The sequence below is a fragment of the Schistocerca nitens genome, chromosome 5 (genome assembly GCF_023898315.1).
Source record: "Schistocerca nitens isolate TAMUIC-IGC-003100 chromosome 5, iqSchNite1.1, whole genome shotgun sequence".
NCBI classification, from domain to species: Eukaryota; Metazoa; Arthropoda; class Insecta; order Orthoptera; family Acrididae; genus Schistocerca; species Schistocerca nitens.
Window position 1 is genome coordinate 288,631,896 of NC_064618.1, and position 25,628 is coordinate 288,657,523.

At 40.6% G+C, this 25,628-nt stretch overlaps 1 protein-coding gene across 3 annotated transcripts in view; it reads left to right on the forward strand.

Moving 5' to 3' along the window:
* LOC126260049 (claspin-like) overlaps positions 1-25,628 on the forward strand; it is a 172,779-nt gene that overhangs the window by 137,290 nt on the left and 9,861 nt on the right. For all 3 annotated transcript variants that reach the window (XM_049957237.1, XM_049957236.1, XM_049957238.1), the window contains exons 14-16: positions 5,341-5,459; positions 13,781-13,917; positions 24,580-24,777. In XM_049957237.1, the coding sequence (XP_049813194.1) occupies positions 5,341-5,459; positions 13,781-13,917; positions 24,580-24,777 (454 nt within the window). The remainder of the gene's footprint in view (positions 1-5,340; positions 5,460-13,780; positions 13,918-24,579; positions 24,778-25,628) is intronic.

Sequence of the window (25,628 nt, forward strand, 5' to 3'; positions counted from 1 at the left end):
CCCTCAGATGTTTGACCTACATCTCTGAATTTGAAATCTGTATTGCGAGCCAGATGGGGAAGAACTCCCTTGCTAGCATCTTTGGTATGCATCCCTCTCCCCCTCCCTCTCCTTCCCATTCCCCTCTCCCCCTTCCCCTCTCCCCCTGCCCCTTCCCCTCTCCCCCTCCACCTTCCCCCCTCCCCCTCTCCCTGTCCCCCTCCCTCTCCCCGTCTCCCTCTCCCCTTCCCCCCTCCCCCTTCCCCTCTCCCTTTCCCCCTTCCTTACCCTCCCTGATGCCCTTTTGGCTCCTTGCTAGGTTACTAGCTCGGCAGCTGATCCTTGTGGTGGGGCTGTTACGTACCCATCTGACTGAGTCCCCGGATACCACAGGGATCAAACTGCAGCTACCTGTGCTGTGAATGCCTTGTGCAAGCCTAGGAGCAGTTGTTCACCTTTTCAGGGCATCATAACTCCCGGCAATGACCATCCTGCCAGGCGGCCATTGCTGTGGCTGGGTGGCGCCCACAAGGTGAGCCCCTGTTCTAAGTGGGTGGTACCAGGGCAGACGTTTGGCACATGAAATGTGTTAAATGCTCTGGCCGCTCTACTGTGGCTGCGTATCTTCCTTAACGTAGTTCTGTCTCAGTTCCTTGGATACACCCTGGGAGGAGGGCCAGATGTGCTTGGCTTGGGGCAAGACCCTATCCACAGTTCCTAGTCCGTACCAGGACCAACAGGGAGACTTTTGTCACCACCAAACCCCTTTTCTTTGTGGAATATGCTGAGTAGGCCCTTATATCTTCACATGACACATCCCCAGGCCGATTCCATCCACAGCCAGAGGATCCAACACTTGGACATTTCACAGAGGCAATATTTACTCAGGGTCTTCAACCCCATTTGACTCATGAGTGTCTTCTCCTTACAGTGGCGAGATCTTATAGTTATCCCTGTTCTTAAGCCTGGGAAGAACCCAACGTCTCTCGACAGCTACTGCCCAATTAGCCCGACGAATGTACTTTGTAAACTGCTTGAGAGGATGGTTGGCTTCCGATTAAGTTGGGTACTCAAATCTCACGGCCTTTTGTTCCCGTATCAATGTGATTCCCGGAAAGAACAATCTCCAACTGATTACTCAGATTCGAAACCGCAATCCGACTGGCTTTTACTAACTGTCGGCACCTACATAAGGCATACGACATGGTGTGGTGCCATCACATTTTATTTACTCTCCCTGACTGGGGCTTTTGCAACTCCTTTCCAGTTTTTATTTGCGATGTTTTATCCCACCAGCTCTGCTGGGTTCCAATTGGCACTTCACTCAGCACCCCTCAGATTCAGGAGAATGGTATCTCTCAGGGTTATGTATTAAGTGTCGTACTCTTCCTCATAGCCATCATTGGGCTTGAAACCTCTGCTGGCCCTCAGGTTACCCCGGTGTTGTCAGTCGACGATTTTTGCATCTGGTGCAACTCCCATTGTGTCTGCTGAGTGCTGGTTCCAAGGCGCTATCCGACGGTCTTCTGCATGGGCTGTCTCCCATGGCTTCCACTTTTCTCTCTCCAAAATGCGGGTTATGCATTTTTGTCATTAATTCATAGTACACCCTCATTCAGAACTTTATTTAGGTGATCAGCTCCTAGATGTTACAGCACAATCCTGTTTCTTCTGCCTTTTTTTGATGAAAAGCTGATGTGGCTGCCCCATATTCGCTGCCTGAAGACTATGTGCATGTGGAAGCTTAATGCTGTCCACCTCCTGGTCCACACATCTTGGTGTGCAGACCATGCTTCTCTTCTCTATCTTTACAGTGCTCTGGTAGTGTCCAGACTAGATTATGGAAGTCAGGTTTATGGCTCAGTAGCTCCTGCTCTGAAAATACTTGATCCTGTTCACGTTTTTGGGTGCGTCTGGCTACGGGTGCGTTTCGCACTAGTCCCGTTGACAATCTTCTCACAGAAGTGGAGATTCCCCTCTCTGCAAATGTGATGAAGCCAGCTCCCTGTTTCTTACGCAGTCATCGTTCACAGGTTCCCTGACCATCCCTTGTACCCTGTCCTCTTTGCAAGCAAGGAACATCTCCCTGCTGATCACCGCCCATGGATGGGATTGCCGGTTGGAATGCGTCTCACTTCTGTCGAGATCTCCATTCACTGAAATGCATCCCGTGTATTTCCTCTCATTCCCCCCCCCCCTCCCCCCATTTTGATGGTGCCTAGACCATGGATTAAGACTGACCTAGTCCAGAGCTCTAAGGTCTCCGTCACCCCTATGATCTTCCAGCGTCTTGCGCATTCCATTCTTGCAGAGTTCCAGGGTGCTACCATCATCTACACTGATGGTCCTAAGGCGATAGATAAAGTGGGATACTCCTTCATGTCTCCTACTGGCTTAGAACACCATCTGTTGCCAGAATCATGTAGTGTGTTCACAGCAGAGCTTTTAGCCATTACCAGGACCCTCCATTTTGTTTCTCAGGTCTCCTTCCACAGTGTTTTAATACGTACCGACTCGCCTGCTACTCACGTTGTCCTTTGGTCTCTGCTGTCCATGACCTCTCCTTCCTTGCCCGTGCCGTCTTCTCAGTTGCCTTTCTCTGAGACCCAAGTCATGTGGGTATCCCGGGGAATGAACGGGCTGACCATTTGGCTAGGTAAGCTGATACTCACGCTTCATTCCCTTTCGTGACTGCAGATACGGATATGCAGATCTGTCTCGAATCTCTCTTTGGCCAAAACTGGAATGACATAATGTGCGCAGCTGCTCTTAGTAATGAACTCCGCACAATCAAGGAGGCTGCTGCACTTTGGTGCTCTTCCTTCTGCTGCTCTTGGAAGTAGTCCACTACTTTATGCCATCTATGCATTGGTCATATCAGGCTCACCCATTGTGTCCTCCTGTGTAATGAACCATCGCCACAAAATGGTTGTGGAGCCAGACTGAGAACATCTCACATATTGGTAGAATGTCCCCTTCATGCTAAGTATAGTCTTCTTTAATTTTAATATTAGCAGACAATTCATGGATGGTTGAACTGGTCCTCAGTTTCTTCTGTGAAAGTGGTTATTTCCAGATATAGGGTTTTGCTTTACTCCTGGAGCAGAGGCAGGGTGGTTGTGGTTGGGATCTCTCTTCACATTTTCTCGGTTTGGGACCCCGTAACCAGTCCCCCGTGGAAAGAACACTCTTTTTTTCCATTTTCAGATTTGGTATAAGCTTTTATGCCTTTTACTGTGTGTGTTTTAACTTCCTTGTTTTATAGTTTTACTCGCCTGACTAGATCCATCCACTTTTAGCTGACCTCTTTCTTCTGTGAGTAACTTTGGAATTACAGGACTGATGATCTCACCATTTGGCCCCATAAATCCCTTCAATTAATCGATCAATCTCAAAATTTGTCAGGGAGAAATTCTAAAATGTGTCTGGAAATCATGGAAATATCAGGGAATTTCACTTGGGGAAACTTGTGGCAAACCTGATGTAGGTTCTGTGTGACTTTCAAGGAAATTTTATTCCATTCTTCCTGCAAAATATAGCAAGTTAAGATAAGAATGATGGCGGTGAATAGCGATCATGCACCCTTCTCTGCATAGCAGACCACAGACTCAGTAAAAGCAAGATCTGGTGACTAAGGTGGCCAGGGGAGAATCAAAATTCATTCTTTTGCTCACAAAACCAGTCTTGGACTGTACGAGCTGTGTGAAAAGGGCCCTGTCATTTTGGAACACAACTTCACCTTTGGGGAGCAAACATCGTACCATAGGATGTACTTGAACAGCCAAAATGGTCACATAATTCTTAGCAGTAATGCAACCTTAGCAGGTTAACCGTGGAGCCCATGGAATGCCACGATACGGCTGTCCGAATCATCATTGGACCTCTGCTGTGTTTTCTCCTGGGATGTTAAGTTGGCCAGATGTTGGAAACACTGTGAAACAATACTCATCCAACCAAGCAACTTTCTTCCATAGTCCAGGTTTGCTACCATGTTTTCGTGCTGTGGGCATCTGCATAACTTATGAGTGGTTTTGGAATTCCAGCTTGCACTGCAATTCATTGTTTCTAGAGCTCCCTTCGTGTTGTTTTGGTGCTGACGTGGTTAACAAGTGTGATACTCGTTTATGCGGCTGTTACCTTTTTATTTTTCATCACAATCCTCTTCAATGTCCTACTGTAACGATCACTCGATACAAACATTTGTGTGTGTTGACTTAGTAGTGATGTTTTTCCACTTTATACCTCCGTGGGGTATAAATCTCTGACACAGTACCTCTTGAAACACCGAACACTTCGGTTAGCTTGATTGCGAAAGCACCCACCCTACAAGCACCAGTAGTTTGCCCATGTTCGCACTTTTGAAGCCACTGAGCTCCGACATTATGCATCCACAACCAAACAGACCACTGTTTTGACCACAACTGACACCTGCAACGTGTTGAGGACATTACACAGGTGTTGTTCATGGTCAAATACAACAGTGCCACCTTCAGGCTTGGTCAGGATCTGTATTTATGTTCCAAGCATTTATTTGTTGCTATGCTTCCATATTTTTTTATCCACTCCTATACCTCTGTTGGGTAAACTGGTGTCTGTGATGACAGACAAATGGAATGAAATAAATTTGCCAAATTAAGAAAATGACTGTCCCGGTACAAAGCGATAAACTCTAGGGAAAGAGAGCTTTCTGTGTTTCCAGTCCATATTTTGCTGAGGAACACTGATTCTTCCATTATATTTACCATTTTCTCCTACTAGGAATAGAGGATAATTTGAAATGCTGTTATGTCCTCTTTCTTACAATAAGAGGAAAGGATAACATCAATCATTGTTTTTGGCAGATTTACTTTAGAAAGGAGTCAACATTATAAGATAGAAGTATCATCTTGGAAATTGTTACAGTAACCTCCTCTGTGGAAACAGGCTGCACTATATGTGAAGATATGGTTTGTATTCTCTTATATTCTTGAGTGTCTTGTCAGATGGAATTCTAGAATATTTCTATTTCAACAGTACTCTACTAAGGCAGGTGTCACAATATAGTCATATGACCTCTAATATACTATTTTGTTGAGAGCCTCAGGAGGATCACATAAAACAACCCTTCAATCACACATTATTAAGATTTTTGTTTCCGAGATCTGAAACCTCCCAAAGACCCATCAGTGGACTTGTATCTGAAATGAAGGAAAATCTTGTTAACAGACTTAATACTTTATACGACAAGTATAAACATTTTAGAAGGAATTGTAAGTATTGTATGTTTCTTTAGAAAAATGAAAAGATAACAAAGTGTGTGGCTTCAGGTAACTGAATAATTCTGAAGAGAAGTCCATCTACATATTTATTATTATTTTTCAGGCGACAAGTCTTAGATGATGATCAACGAAATGTGCGTTTACTGCAGGAACTCTTACTTGAAGATGGTGAGCTGCATTCAGAAGGAGGAAGGGAAAGAAAGTTTCGCTGGAAGAATATGAGTAAGTTATTCCAGATTTAATTATTCTCTCATCACAATTTACATTGATTTTTCAGAAAGTATTTGCTGCTTTGGGTATAATTTCTCTCTCTCTCTCTCTCTCTCTCTCTCTCTCTCTACGCTTTCCTTGCCATTGCCAGTCTACATTTTATATCCTCTCTACTTCGACCATCATCAGTTATTTTGCTCCCCAAATAGCAAAACTCCTTTACTACTTTAAGTGTCTCATTTTCTAACCTAATTCCCTCAGCATCACCCGGCTTAATTCGACTACATTCCATTATCCTCGTTTTGCTTTTGTTGATGTTCATCTTATATCCTCCTTTCAAGAGTACGGTAGGTGGAACCACAACGGAGGGGTATCTGTTGAGAGGCCAGACAAACGTATGGTTCCTGAAGAGGGGCAGCAGCCTTTTCAGTAGTTGCAGGGGCAACAGTCTGGATGATTGACTGATCTGGCCTTGTAACCCTAACCAAAACGGCCTTGCTGTGCTGATACTGTGAACGGCTGAAAGAAAGGGGAAACTACGGCCGTAATTTTTCCCGAGGGCATGCAGCTTTACTGTATGATTAAATGATGATGGCGTCCTCTTGGGTAAAATATTCCGGAGGTAAAATAGTCCCCCATTCGGATGTCCGGGCGGGGATTACTCAGGACGACGTCGTAATCAGGAGAAAGAAAACTGGCGTTCTACGGATCGGAGCGTGGAATGTCAGATCCCTTAATCGGGCAGGTAGGTTAGAAAATTTAAAAAGGGAAATGGATAGGTTAAAGTTAGATATAGTAGGAATAAGTGAAGTTCGGTGGCAGGAGGAACAAGACTTTTGGTCAGGTGAATACAGGGTTATAAATACAAAATCAAACAGGGGTAATGCAGGAGTAGGTTTAATAATGAATAAAACAATAGGAATGTGGGTAAGCTACTACAAACAGCTCAGCGAACGCATTGTTGTGGCCAAGATAGACACGAAGCCCACGCCTACCACAGTAGTAAAAGTTTATATGCCAACTAGCTCTGCAGGTGACGAAGAAATTGAAGAAATGTATGATGGAATAAAAGAAATTATTCAGATAGTGAAAGGAGATGAAAATTTAATAGTCGTGGGTGACTGGAAATCGGTAGTAGGAAAAGGGAGAGAAGGAAACGTAGTAGGTGAATATGGATTGGGGGTAAGAAATGAAAGAGGAAGCCGCCTGGTAGAATTTTGCACAGAGCACAACTTAATCATAGCTAACACTTGGTTCAAGAATCATAAAAGAAGGTTGTATACATGGAAGAATCCTGGAGATACTAAAAGGTATCAGATAGATTATATAATGGTAAGACAGAGATTTAGGAACCAGGTTTTAAATTGTAAGACATTTCCAGGGGCAGATGTAGACTCTGACCACAATCTATTGGTTATGAAATGTGGATTAAAACTGAAGAAACTGCAAAAAGTTGGGAACTAAAAGGAGATGGGACCTGGATAAACTGACTAAACCAGAGGTTGTACAGAGTTTCAGGGTGAGCATAAGGGAACAATTGACAAGAATGGGGGAAAGAAATACAGTAGAAGAAGAATGGGTAGCTTTGAGGGATGAAGTAGTGACAGCAGCAGAGGATCAAGTAGGTAAAAAGACGAGGGTTAGTAGAAATCCTTGGGTGACAGAAGAAATATTGAATTTAATTGATGAAAGGAGAAAATATAAAAATGCAGTAAATGAAGCAGGCAAAAAGGAATACAAATGTCTCAAAAATGAGATCGACAGGAAGTGCAAAATGGCTAAGTAGGCATGGCTAGAGGACAAATGTAAGAGTGTAGAGGCTTATCTCGCTAGGGGTAAGGTAGATACTGCCTACAGGAAAATTAAAGAGACCTTTGGAGAAAAGAGAACGCCTTGTATGAATATCAAGAGCTCAGATGGGAACCCAGTTCTAAGCAAAGAAGGGAAAGCAGAAAGGTGGAAGGAGTATATAGAGGGTCTATACAAGGGCGATGTACTTGAGGGCAATGTTATAGAAATGGAAGAGGATGTAGATGAAGATGAAATGGGAGATATGATACTGCGTGAAGAGTTTCATAGAGCACTGAAAGACCTAAGTCGAAACAAGGCCCCAGGAGTAGACAACATTCCACCAGAACTACTGACAGCCTCGGGAGAGCCAGTCCTGACAAAACTCTACCATCTGGTGAGCAAGATGTATGAGACAGGCGAAATACCCTCAGACTTCAAGAAGAATATAATAATTCCAATCCCAAAGAAAGCAGGCGTTGACAGATGTCAAAATTACCGAACTATCAGTTTAATAAGTCACAGCTGCAAAATACTAACGCGAATTCTTTACAGACGAATGTTAAAACTGGTAGAAGCCGACCTTGGGGAAGATAAGTTTGGATACTAAAGAAATATGGGAACACTTGAGGCAATACTGACCCTACGACTTATTTTAGAAGCTAGATTAAGAATAGGCAAACCTACGTTTCTAGCATTTGTAGACTTAGAGAAAGCTTTTGACAATGTTGACTGGAATACTCTTTCAAATTCTGAAGGTGGCAGGGGTAAAATACAGGGAGCGAAAGGCTATTTACAATTTGTACGGAAATGAGATGGCAGTTATAAGAGTCAAGGGACATGAAAGGGAAGCAGTGGTTGGGAAGGGAGTGAGACAGGGTTGTAGCCTCTCCCCGATGTTATTCAATCTGTATATTGAGCAAGCAGTAAAGGAAACAAAAGAAAAATTCGGAGTAGGTATTAAAATTCATGGAGAAGAAGTAAAAACTTTGAGGTTCGCCGATGACATTGTAATTCTGTCAGAGACAGCAAAGGACTTGGAAGAGCAGTTGAACGAAATGGACAGTGTCTTGAAAGGAGGATATAAGATGAACATCAACAAAAGCAAAACGAGGATAATGGAATGTAGTCGAATTAAATCGGGTGATGCTGAGGGAATTAGATTAGGAAATGAGACACTTAAAGTAGTAAAGGAGTTTTGCTATTTGGGGAGCAAAATAACTGATGATGGTTGAAGTAGAGAGAATATAAAATGTAGACTGGCAATGGGAAGGAAAGCGTTTCTGAAGAAGAGAAATTTGTTAACATCGAGTATAGATTTAAGTGTCAGGAAGTCGTTTCTGAAAGTATTTGTATGGAGTGTAGCTATGTATGGAAGTGAAACGTGGACGATAACTAGTTTGGACAAGAAGAGAATAGAAGCTTCTGAAATGTGGTGCTGCAGAAGAAAGCTGAAGATTAGATGGGTAGATCACATAACTAATGAGGAGGTATTGGATAGGATCGGGGAGAAGAGGAGTTAGTGGCACAACTTGACTAGGAGAAGGGATTGGTTGGTAGGACATGTTGTGAGGCATCCAGGGATCACCAATTTAGTATTGGAGGGCAGCGTGGAGGGTAAAAATCGCAGAGGGAGACCAAGAGATGAATACACTAAGCAGATTCAGAGGGATGTAGGTTGCAGTAGGTACTGGGAGATGAAGAAGCTTGCACATGATAGAGTAGCATGGAGAGCTGCATCAAACCGGTCTCAGTACTGAAGACCACGACAACATCTCTCTCTCTCCCTCTCTCTCTCTCTCTCTCTCTCTCTCTCTCTCTCTCTCTCTAAATACAGTTCAAACAATGAAATGTCCTGGATGAAATGACAACTGCATGGAAAGGATAGATTGTAAGTTACCACGTAGTGGAGATGTTGAGTCACAGACATGCACAAAGAAAAAGATTGCTAAAATATTAAGCTTTTGGCCAAAGTCATCCTTCTGAAATAAAAAACACACTTAGATTCACACACACACACACACACACACACACACACACACACACAAAGGTCCACTGTCTCTGGGTGTTGGAGCCCGACCTCCAGCACCTGGAGACAGTGGCCGTGTTTGTGTGAGGTGCACTTGTGTGTGTGTGTGTGTGTGTGTGTGTGTGTGTGTGTGTGCGTGCTTTATCCTGTGTATGGGAAGTTGTCTCTCCTATAAGTAAACACTGGCCAGTCCAAAGAATAGGACGTGTAAGGTATACATTATGTGAAACTCTGCATACAATATACAACTAGACAAACACAAAGTTCAGTTAAATTTTTATTTTTATATTTTCTTGTGGAATGTTTTAAATAGTAAGTTTCCATTGTTTGGGTTTTGAAGTTCAGTTATAAGGAAGTTCCACTATTCAGAAATATCAGAGTTCCACAATCTTAAACCAAGGTGTAAGAAGTTGCAGCCATCATTATAATTTTAAGTTTTTGCCTAGCTTGATTACTTTAAAATTTTTGGAAGTAATACTCTGCTGCAAAAGGAAACTGCTTCATTAATTTCAAATAGAAAAATAATGCAAATAACATAGATGCCTGTGATAAGATTTTGATGAAAAAGATAAGATGGAGATGACCTATGTTTTCCACAGTTGGTAATAAGGTTAGAACTGGGGCAAAATTTAAACCCTTCTAGAGTACCTACGTAACTTCATCATCAATTATTCTACCTCATAATTCAAGTGCTGTTTCGCCGATGCTCTTACAGTGAATACTGTCTGCTGTGCCTGTGAGACCATCAATCCACTCACATAAATAAGTGTAGATTCACTCCAACAAGGTAGGCGATGGTGTTATTTACTTTGCCAGGTGAAGCATTTACAAGTCTATTGATGTAACATTTCGTTGGTGGTATGTATATTAAGTGTCTTCTGTTACCAGTGTCATGCGGTTGGCTGTTGATGTTTTATGGTGGTAAATAATTTTAGTGAATAATAATGTACATGGAACAGCTTTTGTATCTAAGCAGGAATGTCAGAATGGAGAAGAGCCACTTCTTCCTATTACAAATATTGTCTAGTTTCTGTAATTGCTGGGTTTCAAGGCTTTCACCAATTCAGAATTAGCAAACCAAGGAAAATTGCACACACCATATATCAGTATAGGTTGCCCACAGTTTCTTCCACATGGTTTTAGGAACTTGTGCAGAAAAAGTTTGTGCATGTATATCATCTTTATAAGAGAAGGTTTTATGCTATGACTGTGCTGTCTGACAGACAAAGAAGAGATGAAAGGAAGAATTAAATGAGAAAAGGAAAGAATATGAAAATAGAGGCTGTTATAGGATACAGTCAGTGTGCATTATTAACAGTACACCAATTATCTTAGTCATAACTATGAGGGTAATCCCAAAAGTAAGGTCTCCTATTTTTTATAAGTACATAGACCTGTTTATTTCTACAATGGTTTACATCAGTTTACAGCTTGAACATTTAGCTATTTTTCGACATAATCACCATTTCTGTCAATGCATTTTTGTAGATGCTGTGGCAGTTTTTGTATGCCCATGTCATACCAGCTCGCCACCTTGCTGTTCAGAAAGTAATGAACCTCTTCTTTCACCTCATCGTTGGAGCTTAATTGCTTTGCGGCCATGTTCCTTTAACCTGGGGAACAGGTGATAGTCACTGGGTGCCAAGTCAGGACAATAGGGTGGGTAGGTGATTATGGTCCCCTGAAACTGTTGCAGGAGAGCAACGGTTTGCCGAGCAATGTGTGGAGTGTTGTCATGGAGAATGTGTACGCCCTTGCTCAACATTCCTCCTCTCCGGTTCTGAATTGCCCGTTTGATTTTTTTCAGAGTCTCACAGTACCTGTCAGCATTAATTGTGATCCCAGTGGGCATAAAGCCGACCAACAATACCCCTTCCTGATCCCAAGAAACGGTTGTCATGACTTTACCGGCAGACTGTGCTTGTTTGGATTTCCGCGGCTTTGGTGAAGAAGGATGCCGCCACTGACGTGATTGTTGCTTGGTCTCAGGTGTAAAATGGTATGCCCAGGTTTTGTCACGTGACAATTGAGTCCAGAAAGTTGGTGAAGAAATGCGCGGGAAGCATCAACGTGTTGCTGCATGTGGTCCTCAGTCAGCATGCGTGGCACCCATCTTGTGCACACCTTCCGGTAGTTCAATGTTTCTGTTAAAATTCTGTGAGCAGTGCTTCAGGAAACCTCAGGAACCAACGTCCAGAGATCATCCAGGGTGATCCGCCGATCTTCATGCATGCTTTGCTCAACCTTCAACACTGTCTCCTCAGAAACTGACGGTCTCCTGCTCCTTTGTTCGTCGTGAATTTCGGTCCAACCAGCTGCAAACTCTCTACACCACTTACGAACATTTTTGACATCCATGCACGACTCATCATACACTTCCGTCAACTGGCGATGGATTTCAATCGGCACAGTGCCCTTTGCGCTCAGAAACTGAATAACTGCGCTCAATTTGCACTTGGCGGTAACATCCAACAGGAGCTCCATTCTCAACAGCTGCCAAGCCGAGACAGTGTCTCAGTGCGGTGTGCGCATGTTTACACACAGCGCGTGAAGCACTCTTCATAACAGTGTGACCAACTGCCCCACAAACAGAGTTCTGTACTTATAAAAAAGTGGGAGACCTTACTTTTGGGATTACCCTCGTATTTAATGGTCAAATATTTTTCATTTTCTTTGATCCAGAAGAAAGTGCAAGCACTTAGTATAGGTAACTGGTAGTTAAAAGGTAGTAGTAAACCTGGGATGAGGAAGCAACTCATTACTTACATTGTATTTCTATTAATGAGAGAGAGTTTTTGAATAAGAATGAAACATACAGGAAGATAGGAGATGATCAGCTGTGTTTGATTACTCAGTTATAAGAAGTGTAAATTTTGGCTATAAGAATGAGTTTACTGAAAGAAATCTAGGCTGTTACAGTTGTACATGGAACCAATAAATTAATCCTTCTGCACTCCAAGAAGAGAAGCATTGTTATGTAGAAATACACATGCCTGTTACAGAATTCAAGCTGAAGTGCAGAGGTATTTGAAATAGACATATAATGTTGCAACCACCCTAAATGCCTCGCTGTACAGCGAGCGATTTACTGGAGCTGTAGGTCTTCATGCAAATGATGATGTCCCAAAAGATGCCAAGGGCTATTAACAAAGAAGTTTTCTTACACTGACATTATTTCTACATCTTCGTTGATACTCTGGAAGCGACCATAGTGTGTGTGGAAGGGGGTACCCTGTACTACAAATAGTCCAATTTGATCCCATATGTCTAGATTTTCGGAAAGCATTTGACACGGTGCCCCATTGCAAGCTGTTAATGAAGGTATGAGCATATGGAATAAGTTCACAGATATGTGAGTGGCTCAAAGACTTCTTAATAGAACCCAGTATGTTGTACTCAATGGTGAGTGTTCATCAGAGAAAATCATCAGAAGTGCCACAGAGAAGTGTGATAGGACCGCTGTTGTTCTCTATATAGGTAAATGATTTTATGGACAGGGTGGGCGGCTGTCTGTGGTTGTTTGCTGATGATGCTTTGACGTACAGTAAGGTGTCGAATTTGAGTGACTGCAGGAAGCTGCAAGATGACTTAGACAAAATTTCTATTTGGTGTGATGAATGGCAGCTAGCTCTAAATGTAGAAAAATGTGAGTTAATATGAATGAGTTGGAAAAACAAACCTATAATGTTCGTATACAGCATTAGTAATGTCCTGCTTGACATGGTCATGTTGCTTAAAAATATTTGGGCATAACATTGCAAAGTGATATGAAATGGAAGAGTATGTGAAAACTGTGGTATGAACAGTGAATGGTCGGTGTCAGTTTGATCAGGGAAATTTTAGGAATATGAGGTTCAGAAGACCACGTATAGGACTCTTGTGCGACCTGTTCTTGAGTACTGCTCAAGTGTTCGAGAGCTGTACCAAGTCAGATTAAAGGATGACATTGAAGCAATTCAGAGGCAGGCTGCTAGATTTGTTACCGGTAGATTCGAACAACTTATAAGTGTTACAGAGATGCTTCGGGAACTCACGTAGGAATCCCTGAAGGGAAGGCGATGTTCTTTTTGAGGAACACATTGAGAAAATTTAGACAACCAGTATTTCCACCTGTGTATACATGTACACTTTCCATTTACTAATCTTTGTGTTTTACGGTTATGTTATGGAAATCATAGTTATAAGTTGCATTCTAATTCTGTAATAACTGGTTTAGATGTATGCACATTTGAATAATGTGCTTTTCAAAATCGTATGGAATGCAGTGTTGATTAACAAAGTTGTCAACTTTCTGACAAGCTTCCTCATATTTCAGATATCTTGTTGAGTTAATAAATGATTTACAATATTTGAATTTTGTGGAACTAGTTGTTAATATACTTTTTGAAGCACTGAAGTGGTGTATGCACCAGTATATTACTAATTACTTAATTCTGTACATATTGTGAAGATATATCTTTAATTATGTTCATGGTTTGGCTGTCAGTCTCCTTATTGATTCCACCATTTCCTACAGATGTAGCAGATGAAAATGAGCAATCAAAAAAAGACTCTGATGCAGAGGATGCTGTAGAGTTCGAAGGCAATGAAGAAGATGAAGCTGAATGGCGAAAGGAAAGATTTGAGCGTGAAACATTCTTAATGGAGCAGAAGGTTTGTAATTAATTAATCTGTTTGCATCCAAATTGATTGTATTAGAAAATTTTCCTTCCATTCTTGTTCATTACCCTGTTTAATTAAGCTATACTGTAGTTTTGCTGTGTAATGTTAAGCAAGCTGGCATTTTTCCTTTTCGGTAACATTCTCTGACGTGTGAAGCTTTACCTGCCAAGATGTAACCACCTTTGTGAAGCTCTATAAAATTCGTGCAGCAGATCTACTCGCACATCCCTCACACATAACCTGTGCGGCTTATTTGGGGGAGGGGGGTAGGGGCAGGCAGGCAGTGAAGATGGACAGAAAGGTGGAATAAATGTATTCCAAGTTTCTTATAACAACGAACCGTTTCATGAGTTTAAGGATAATAGGCTTGCGTCTGCACTTGTCTGTCAACACCTTTCATAACTTTATTACATTCAGCAATCAATTGCAATTTGTTTACTTTGCTACTGTTATTTTCAATTTGACTTTAAAACTGAATCACCTCTGTATTCTCTAGAAATTCCAAGGATGTCCTGCTTGTTTCTGCACTTACCAAAAGATGCACTGTCCTTTCCATAGCCGCATGGTTTTTTTTCCTCTGCAGATTTTGGGCTGCTAATTATGCTAGATTGCCCTTCTCGTAAGCTCACAGGGCTGCTGTGCATTGAGTTTGCTATGGCAGAAGCTTCTATGCAAGGATAACAGAATTGAAAATAAATAAATAAATAACTAAATATGTAAATAGTGTATTGTCTTTCCCCTTCCATCCCTTCAAGCAATTTGTGCACTTCTTAGCTGCATGGCTGTGACAGCTAATGTTTGGATCTTTTCCTCTGTGATGTGTGACTGTGAATTCTATGTAAAAGACCATTTGGTTGAGTCAGAACATAAAATTTCATTCCATATTTGTAGCAACAGGAAAAAACCATTTTAGTTTAGGGCCAAATTCGGTATTACTTTTTTGTAAATTTGATTTTTTTGCCAAATTTGGTGTTATATTTTCACAAATTCGCTGCTATTTTTACTAAATTCAGTTTTTTGTAAATGCTAGTTTTGAAGTCACAATATGTGGGAGGTGAATCGTCTTTTTAAGATTACGCATGATTTGAATGTTCAATAACTATCAGTTACAAATTGTGGTAAAATATCATCCTCTTTTTTTTTTTTTTTTTTTTTTTACTAGAAAATGGCAAATTTCACAATATTTTGTAAAAATCGTGGATTTCATATTTCACTAAAAACCATAATCTATACCATTAATTTTGCATTCTTTTTTTCATTATTGTTTTCATGAAATTTTCTTGTCCCTTATTATTTATGGTGTTTATCTTATGTATACTGTTCCATCCCAGCTGATCTCTACACAAAACCATTGTTTGTGTATGGCAAGTTCTCAAGATCAGTGATACTAGTATGAATATTATAAGTGAGATATTTGAAGATCATTCTATTTCAAAATACAGGCATCACAAAATCAAATGAAACTTTTTTGGCAAGAAGCTCTAATATTTGCACATTCTTCTCAAGTATCTATTGTTTTCTTCAGTCTTACTTGACCTTTCATATGTTGTGTTAATCCCTGAATATATGTTCCAGTCTATTGAATATTGAACAAACCAAACTGTATTGAAAACAATATTGTTAACTGTTTTTACAGGAAAGAAATTAATCTCCACCTTGCGTGTGTTCCACTCTGCTTCAGTTTTTGTCTATTATGACCTATCTGTCGTAACTATTGGAAATGTAATTTTCTCATTCTTTGTTTTTAACAAAAAAGGAACTCAGTTTTTGAAAGCTAAGCTGCTGAAAACAGTAAGGGGAGCAATGTGACACTGCATTATGTAAAGAAAAGCTTTTACATTTTCTGTGTCAAAGATAAGAGATATCTTACAGCCATTACAAAATTTATAGGAATGTACTCTTGGTAGGGATGTGACAACACCATCATCCAGTGGTCAATCATTGCAGTCATCCATGTGAGTATCGTCGGGCAAACCATAAACCTTACTGACATGAAGAAATAAATGTTAGATGCTGACCACCTAGTGCACAACAAAGTGTTAACACAATGAAGTATTAACACGTAAGCCTAGCAACCCTGTGGTAGTGTATCATCAACACTTTCAATAATTAAATGAGGAAGAAGACAAGGAATGTGTTGGTTTGGGTGATATGTTAGTCTTCAGTACGTGGCACAGAACAGGAAAGGATAGTTTTTGCATCAGTGTACTTGACCAAAAGCATATGAAGCTATCATAATTAATCTTGCCCTGTGGTCACTGCAGATGTCAACATTGCTCTGCCTTGGCATGGCATGGATTCAGAGATTATTGACAAATTTATGAACATTTTCCTTTCCAGCTTGCATGAGGTCAAAGAATGACATATTTTATTTTAGTTACAATTAGCAAAAAACACCCTGCACCATAACATAAAATTTACAATGGAAATAGAATAAAATTAGTCAATAAACTTGTTAGACCTAAAAATAAGTAACAACAGCGACCAACAATTTGAAATAAAGCTAGTACGACTTGCAGTATCATAAATAAAAATTCTTGTCGCCCAAATTCACATAAATATGCATATTTCAAATCAATGGTTAATAGAATTTTATATTTACTTCTCGATAATAAGGCGATACAAAATGAAATAAAAGTGCTACAATACATAGCACAACTAAATGACTTCAGTTCCAAAATAGTGCTACAGTTATATGAGCAACATGCAAAACCAAAAGCAGATGACATACATTAAGAAGTAACATTAAAAAGAGAAGGAAAAAAAATCACAAATAAACCTATCTATGTTACACCACCATATGTAGGCCACACACCAGAAAAAATGGACAACTTGTCTAAAAAAGCAAAAATAAAATAAGCATTCCATACAAATAACAACTTGAAGCCCAAAATACGATAAATAAAAACTTTTTCAAACCCAGGCATCAACAAGCTTTCTTGCCGATTGCAGTAAATTTTATATCGGACAAACCGGCAGGAATTTCAGAATCACATTTAAAGAACAAACACAAGTCTGTGAAAGCAACCAATCCACAATTTACTAGCATTTAAAAAGCCAAGAACGTAAAGCAGAAAATATTAAAAAGGCCCTAAAAATTCTACATAAGTTACCTACAGGACATGCAGTGAACATTTTGGAGAAAATGGAAATTTACACTCATACAAAAAAGTACCTAGAAGACATCATTTGCAGACAAAGAGATTTTAAACATTAAAAAAATACCTTGAGAATTTTATTGACATTATAAAAGAAAAAGGGTAAATTATCATGGTAAATACAAAACAATATTACACTTATTATTAAACTTAATCATTGACTTTCCATGGAATAGAAATTCCGTTATAAACATGTAGCATCGCTGGAGCCAGAGCTGTTAAAAATAGCTGTACAAGATCACTAAAATAAAAGTAAAGATATAAATAATGTGATCGTATCATAACAAAAAGACAACTGACATTTACGTTCCAAGATGGCATGTGGACCATGTCATACCAGCTAAGATGTGAGCACAAGGTGTTATATGTAGACGTAGACTAACATAGACTAAGGAACGATTCTATACCTAGTGCTTGATTTGTGACGGTACGCCCTGGTACTCTGTACCGGCACCTCTAATGAAAAAATCAGAACTTCAGCTTTTGAGATGTGGTACAATAGAACATTATTTCTTACCAATAAAAATGTTGTATTCACACTTTTAAAAAGCACAGAAAAGCATTAAAATAATGTTTTAAGAAAGCTAAATTTCAGAACCCCCCCCCCCCCACACACACACACACATACATACATTCCCATACCCCTCCCAGATGGTCACAGTGCCGGAATCCCCCCCCCCCCTTTTTTTTACAAATCAAGCACTGATTAAACCATCTTAACAAGTACACTTAATAATGGCAAAACACCGAAATGAGCTCATCATGTAACTTGTATCACTACGGGTAAAGAAGTAAATAGTGCAGCAAACATGTTGTACATAAAATAAAATTTATGAACAAAACACTGCTCCATTTGATGTGTCCTATCTATGATGATACTACTTACAGTGTCTGAGGCACTGTGCTACCACATTATTTGTAGGCTCTACACAAAACATGATTAATGATTAGGTTGCAGAATTCTGGAGAAATGCAAAAAATTAAATGCCAAAATTTTTGATATGATTATGTAATCCTTCCCCATGCTTGTAGTATCAAAGAATAATAAAATTGTTTTTCATTCAATTATTTACCTCTGTCTCTATAGTCACTAAATCATTCTTCGATGGAAGTCATCTAGGATGTAGCAGAGTTGGGCAGCTCAACTTACTCTAATATCACCCGTAAGAGTAAATAAATGCTATTTTTAGTTCACTTTTAGACTACAGTTACCTGCTACTACTGATTATAAAATCTACTGCAGAAGCTCTTTTCCCAACTATAGTCATTTAAACAGTGTTTTATGCATTACTGATTCCTATGGTGTAGGTACTTTTGCTACAGAATTTTTATTTTATAGGTAAGCTTAATATTTAAAATCTTTTATTACCAAGTGGTCATAAAATTTTGATCCTGCTAATAGCATTTTGCTAGACCCTTGAGTTATACTTTTTAAAGTGATAACTTTCCTGATTATAGAAACATTCAGTTTTATCTAATGTGCAGTAATTTGAATTTTAATTTAAATATTTCATTATTGTTCTAAAAATGTAATAAATACTGTTTAAGTTCTCCTCAAAGACATAGTACAGGATTCATTAATGTATTAAAATAAAGAGAAATTACTAAGAGGGGCAAGGAAACTTGTATTAATTACGCTGAGGTGACAAAAGTCATGTGATACGTCCTAATTTCGTGTTGGACCTGCTTCTGTCTGGTATAATGCAGCAACTTGACATGGCATGAACTCAACAAGTTGTTGAAAGCCTCCAACACAAATACTGAGCCATGCTGCCTCTATAGCCGCCCATAATTCTGAAAATGTTGCCAGTGCAGGATTTTGTGCATGAACTCACCTCTTTATAATGGCCCACAAATGTTCGATAGGATTGATGTTGGGCAATCTGGGTGGGCAGATCATTCGCTCGAATTGTCCAGAATATTCATTGAACCAATTGCAAATAATAGTGGCCTGGTGACAAGGCATATTGTCATCCATAAACATTCAATCACTGTTTGCGAACATGAATTCCATGAATGGCTACAAATGGTCTCCAAGTAGCCAAACACACAGAGGAGCCAATCCATCCCATGTAAACACAGCCCACACCATTAGGGAGCCACCACCACTTTCCACAGTGCCTTGTTGGCAACTTGAGTCCGTGGCTTCATGGTGTCTGCACCAAAGTCGAACCCTGCCATCACCTCTTACCAACAGAAATTGGGACTCATCTGACCAGACCACCATTTTCCAGTCATCTAGGATACAACCAGTATGGTCACGAGCTCAGGAAAGGCACTGCAGGCGATGTGCTGTTAGCAAAGACACTTGCGTCAGTTGGCTGCTGCCGTAGTCCATTAGTGCCAAATTTTGCTGCACTGTTCCAACGAATACGTCATTGTACTTCCTAAATTGATTTCTTCAGTTATTTCACACTGTGTTGCTGGTCTGTTAGCACTGACAACTCTATGCAAGTGCTGCTGCTCTTGGTTGTTAAGTGAAGGCTGTCGGCTACTATGTCTTGACACTGTGGAACTTGGAAAATTGAACTGCCTAACAACTTTTGTAATGGAATCTCCCATACATTTATCTCTAACTGCTATTCTGCATTCAAAGTCTGTTGGTTCCCATTGTGTGGCCATGAACTTGTTGGAAACATTTTCACATGAGTTATCTGAGACAAATGAACAGCTCCGCCGATGCACTGCCCTTTTGCACCTTGAGTATGCGGTACTACCGTGCATATATGTGCATATCACTATTCCATGACTTTTGTCACCTCAATGTATGTTGTGGTATCGACTAAAACTGTACTCAATTAAACTGTATGAAATAAGTGTGTTTCAATAATTTTTCAGATATTAGTATTTGTACACTCCAATGTAGACTGTATGTAAAACCATGAAACAAAACAAGTAGCAGAAGCATTATGTCATCAAGAGACAGACACAAAAGAGAATAAAAAACCTTGACAGCTTTTGGAAAAAATCTTTTGATGAGCTGAAGCTGCCCCCCCCCCCCCCCACACACACACACCTGTGCACCTACATTGTGCTGGCTGGATGTGCAGTGCAGGTTTGCTGTTCGGAAGTGGACTGGGATGGGGCTTGTCAGATGGGGTTCATAGAGGGAGAGGGAGGTGGGAAGTAGAAGGAGGGGTTTGGGATAATTCAGGAGGAGGCATGTGGTGTGCAGGATAGGAATTTTTTGGGGGGAAGAGGGGGTGGCGGCAAGTGCACAGGCTAGGCATGTGACGCACGGGGTAGCTCATGAAAGCCATTGAACTTTAGTATGTTGTGCTTGGCAGCACAGAGGATAGTCAGCTTTGTTCTTGGTCACAGTATGGCAGTGGCTGTCCATTCTGGTGGACAGCTGAGTTATATCCACATACAATACTGTGTGGTGATCGCAGCCCAGCTGGTACATGACATAGCTGCTTTCAGAGGGAGTCCTGCCTCTGATAGGACGGGATAAGCTTGTGACAGGACAAGTAAGATGTGTTGGTTTGGTGACTCTAGCAGGTGTTGCACCTTGGTCTTCCACAGGGAGACGGTCCTTGGTGCAAGGAGTTGGGAGTGGGAGTTACATAGGGATGGACCAGGATGTTGTGTTGGCTGGGTGGGTGGCAAAATGCTACTTTAGGAGGTGTGGGAAGAACCTTGGATAGGATTTTCCCTCACATCTGGATATGATGGGAGAGAATCAAAGCTCTGGCAGAGGATGTGGTTCAGTTTCTCCATATCAGATTGATATTGGGTAATGGTGAGGCTCCTTTCAGGTGGGACAGGAAGAATCTTGGGTAGGATTTCCCTCTTTTTGGGTATGATGGTAGAAAATCAAAGCTCAGGCAAAGCATAAGGTTCAGTTGCTCCAGTCTAGAGTGATACTGGGTAACAATAAGGCTCCTTTACATCTGATTCTTGAGGCTGGTGTCAGGATTAGTGGCGTGTGAGGATATGGCAGGGGAACTCTGTTTGCAGATTGGGTTTGGGGGCTAGGACCGGTCTGTGAAGGCCTTAGTGAAACCTTCAGCAAAGTGGGCAAGGGAATTCTCATCACTGCAGGTACACTTCCATGGGTGATCTGGCTGTGTGGGAGTGATTTTTTGGTGTGGAGTAGATGGCAGCTGTCAAAATGAAGGTACTGTTGGTGGTTAGCAGGTTTAATGTGGACAGAAATGTGGTTGGTGCCATCAGAGATGTCAAAGTCGACATCCAGGAAGGCGGCATGTTGGGTTGAGGAGGACCAGGTGAAACAAATGGGAGAGAAGGTATTGGGGGTTGTGGAGGAATGATGATAGGGTGTCTTGGCCCTGAGTCTATATCATGAGGACATCATCGATGAACCTGAACCAGATGAGGGATTTGGGGTTTAGGGAGGTTAGGAAGATTTCCTTTACGAAGCCCATAAACTGGGTGGCATAGGAGGGCGACTTGCAGTTGCCCAAGGCTCTGCCGCTGATTTGTTTGTGTACCTTCTCATCAAAGGAATAGTTTTGTGTGAGGATATAGTTGGTAAAGAGTATGAGGAAATGAGGTGATGGGTTCAGAGTCAGACAGATGTTGGCAGAGAGATACTGTTTGATAGTGGCAGTGCCTTGGGCAGAAAGGAGAATGGTGTATAGGGAGATGGCATTGACAGTGACGAGAAGGGATCCAGGTTATAATGGGGTGGGGATGGTCAAAAGTCAGTGAAGGAATCTTTTATGTGAGAGGTTAGGTTTCAGGGAATCGACTGGCATTGTTAGTTGAAGAATGGAAATTCGTTCAGCACAATAACCAGCTACAATGTAATGTCCAGGATTGCCGAGTTTGTGGATTTTGAGAAGCATTTAGAAGGTGGGTTTACAGGGATTCGTTGGGGTGTGGAGGGAGGTGGATTTGGGGGAGATTAGAGGATGGGCTTAGGGATTTCAGTAGGAATTGGAGGTTGCATTGGACGTCTAGGATGAGATCACTGTGGCAGAGCTTGTAGGTGGGGAATCAAACTTGCCAGAAGCCTTCTGTTAGATAGTCACTGTGATTCAGCATGACAGTGATAGAGCCTTTGTGTGCAGGGAGTATGGGTAAATCAGGGTCTGTGTTGAGTCTGTGAATATATGTCCTTTCTTCACATGTGAGTTTTGTTTCTGGGAAGTAACCTGGGGAAGGATGGAGACGCCAAGCCGGAGGTAAAGAAATCCTGGAAGGTGACCAGTGGGTGGTATGAACTGGTAGAGACAAGGTTCAACATTGGTATTAGGTTGGCAGGATTGATAATGAAGGAAATGTTTCCACTGTAGGACTGGAAGTGAGAGAGTAGGTTTTTGATAAGGCCAACATTGTTAAACTAACCACTCCACCTAACATAACCCCTATCCCAGTCTACCTGATGAACTGCAGTGCTGACAGTGTCTGTGTGTGGGGGGAGGGGGGGGGGGGCAGGCTTCCTCTAACTACCGCATTTACTCGAATCTAAGCCGCACTTTTTTTCTGGTTTTTGTGATCCAAAAAACCACCTGCAGCTTAGAATAGAGTGCAAAGTAAGCAGAAGTTATGAAAAATGTTGGTAGGTGCCGCCACAACTAATTTCTGCCGTCGAATATATGTAGTGCTACACAGGCATGCTTAGCAGGTACAAAGAAAAATACTGGGGCCAAAACCTCCGTGACAATAGATAAATTAAAAGAAAAGCTGGAAGAATGTATTCTTTTGTGTTTGCCGCTATCTCATTTAAATCCTGTCTGCCTAATAAACTATGAAACTAGAGTCGGACAACAGCAAATACGGAAGAATATATGTATCATGTCATGTTTATATTCGTATTATTCTTATGCTGAATAGTGACACAATCAGAAATGAAGCATGGCAACTGACTAGATTTTTAAATCTAAGATGAATCTAATTTCTGTGCAGAATGTAATTACTAAAGAGGCTTCTGCAAAGATTTTCAAACGGAGAAAAATTTTCGCTAAACTCTCGTTCAGAACATCTTCTATCATACGCAGCCTATTATTTGGTTCTTGTTGATCATTATCAAAGAAATCAGCAGTGTAAGTAACAACAAATAGCAGTATCTTGCCATTGTTTCGCTTATGAGACAATTCCTCTCTTTTTTTTATTGTAAGCGGCGGTAGCGTGCACAAAAGCAAGCCATGCCGCGAGCGGCGACAGGTCGTAAACACTCGTTATCAGAATGCGACAAACAATGCATGACACAGTAAAATAATGCATTTTCAGCTTAGAGTGACGTAAACACCTATAACAAAGAGAACGGCACTTATCAGATCAAAGCAAAATAAGCAATCGATTCAAGCCAGGCGAAGCATGCGAAAAAGGAAGGGTACCAGTATAAATACGGATGGAGCGCCTGTTACCTAGCAATGGCTACTTGGTACAGCTTAACTGTTCAGCTTACAACTCGAACCAAACTACTGTAGCTGTATCTTCATCCATTCAACCTCAATTGTGTTTCATGTTACAATAGACCAACTTTGTTTCGATTTGGAGGGGTGGTCTAAAACTTTTCTCTCACCTTGAATTTCGAGTCTCAAATTTAAGGAGCGGCTTAGATTCGGGAAATTTTTTTTCCTTGATTTCGAGTCTCATTTTGCAGGTGCGGCTTAGTCTCATTTACTTTTAAAGTACTTATATTCTTCCAGGCTGTGAGTGTAGCTTGCCACTCAGTGAATGGTAATCTTTCAACCCTTAATAAAAAAAAACTTTGCAATGTTAATGTTTCTCATCATAATTCTGCATAAGAATCATGAGGCAGCAAATTTTCAGCATGCCAAGTTTTAGACAGTCATTCTCTTCAGTACTTCTTATTCAACAAATGTTCAGAAAAAGGAAAATTTGTTGAATATTGACTTAATTCTTTCTCATGAACAATGAGCGTATGGATGATTTCAGGTTATAACAGGACAAACTCTGAGGCAGCTGCAGTTGGAATTTTTGTCATGGAAGTTTTTATCACTGGAATATGGTTGACAATGATACACGGTTATCCACATATAGTGTGCCTGTTTCCTAGTTCGGCTTTCAGGCAACACCCCCCCCCCCCCCCTCCCACAGTGAAGTGACAATACAAGATGCTACTAATGGTGATTCATCTGTCAAATAAGGACATGAGACTCTTCATCGTCTTAGGAGGAGTCTTTGTGACAACACTGGCTTTCTTTGCTATCATCATTATCAACGTTACTTCATGCTACATGCACTCACTTTCCCAAGGGTGAAAGTTACCAAATAAAGAAGAAATTAGGCAGTTTACCTTGTATCCATCCAAACTTACTTTTTTCGGTGATTCATTTATTACATATATTCAAATCTTTTGTTTGGTACTTCAAAAGTAGCGTATATTTTAAATGGTGTATTCATGTTTCGTGTTAAGAAAAGGAGATGGTGATGAATTGAAAATGATGTAGTAACTCCCAAAACAAATACGTAGTGTACTGTGTCTTATAACAAATTGTGATAAATTTATCCACAGTTTCTTAGTTATGTAAATTATTTGCCACTGTTACCCTTTACATAGGAAAAAGCAGCTGCAGCAGGTAAAGACGACATAGAGTTTATTGAAGATGACAGCCAGTTACTAAAACTTGGGAAAGCAGCTCTTGAACGAATGCGAAGATCACTCTCGCAAGATATGTCAGAAAGCCAGAGTGTCCCTAGAAGATGCTCTGACGATTTGGAAGTTTCTCCAAATCCAAAGCAACCTTTCCAGCTTCTGGTAAGTACAACATTTTTTTTTGCATGCTGTGTGTGCCAACTTAGTATGCTATAGCATTTATAGTGTCTCCTATCACATGTTGCCACAGTTCGTTACAAGTGAAAGTGTTTTGAACTGATAGCATCATTTGGAAGCCAATTTGTGAATATAGCTATCAGTGACTGTCATTGTAGCTTTCAGGATGTAACAGTCATTATTTTTTTTTCTCATAGCACTAGTAATGTTCTTTTTTTACATATTGTGCATCCATTCACTGCCACTTTACAGTGTAAATTTCCAACAGTGTATTCCGTGTACAATACTGTTGTCAGTGCTGAAGGTAGATATTTGCTTGACTGCAATTTATTATATTAACTGAAATATTTCATTTCATGACATGCCTGCAGCAGTACAATCCTGAAATTATAAATGATTTTTTGTTATACATTGCTTTAGTTTCATAATATTGCAATGTAGGCAACATGATCTAATTACCCAGCTAAACTTGATTCTCATTCATTAATTCTAACTTCTAAGCTCATCCTTGATTCTATTTTTCATCCCTTGATCAAGCACCAGACATCTAATATTGTCATATATGATCAGTTTTCAGGTTGTGTTGGAATATGAAGGGTTGTTTGTGAACTTATTTAAATGTGGGATGGGATGGGTCATGCCACTTGAGTGGAATAGCTTACTCACATATGCCAGATTTGTGTAGAGAGGAAGAATGTTGGCTGAATACATTATTTGCTACTACTCATTATATCCAGTGGCTGAATACATCATTTGCTACTATTCATTATATCCAGTGTCAGTAGCTTTCTGCACAAACTGTAGTTCCCCCAAAAACTTCTCAACATCATTTCAAG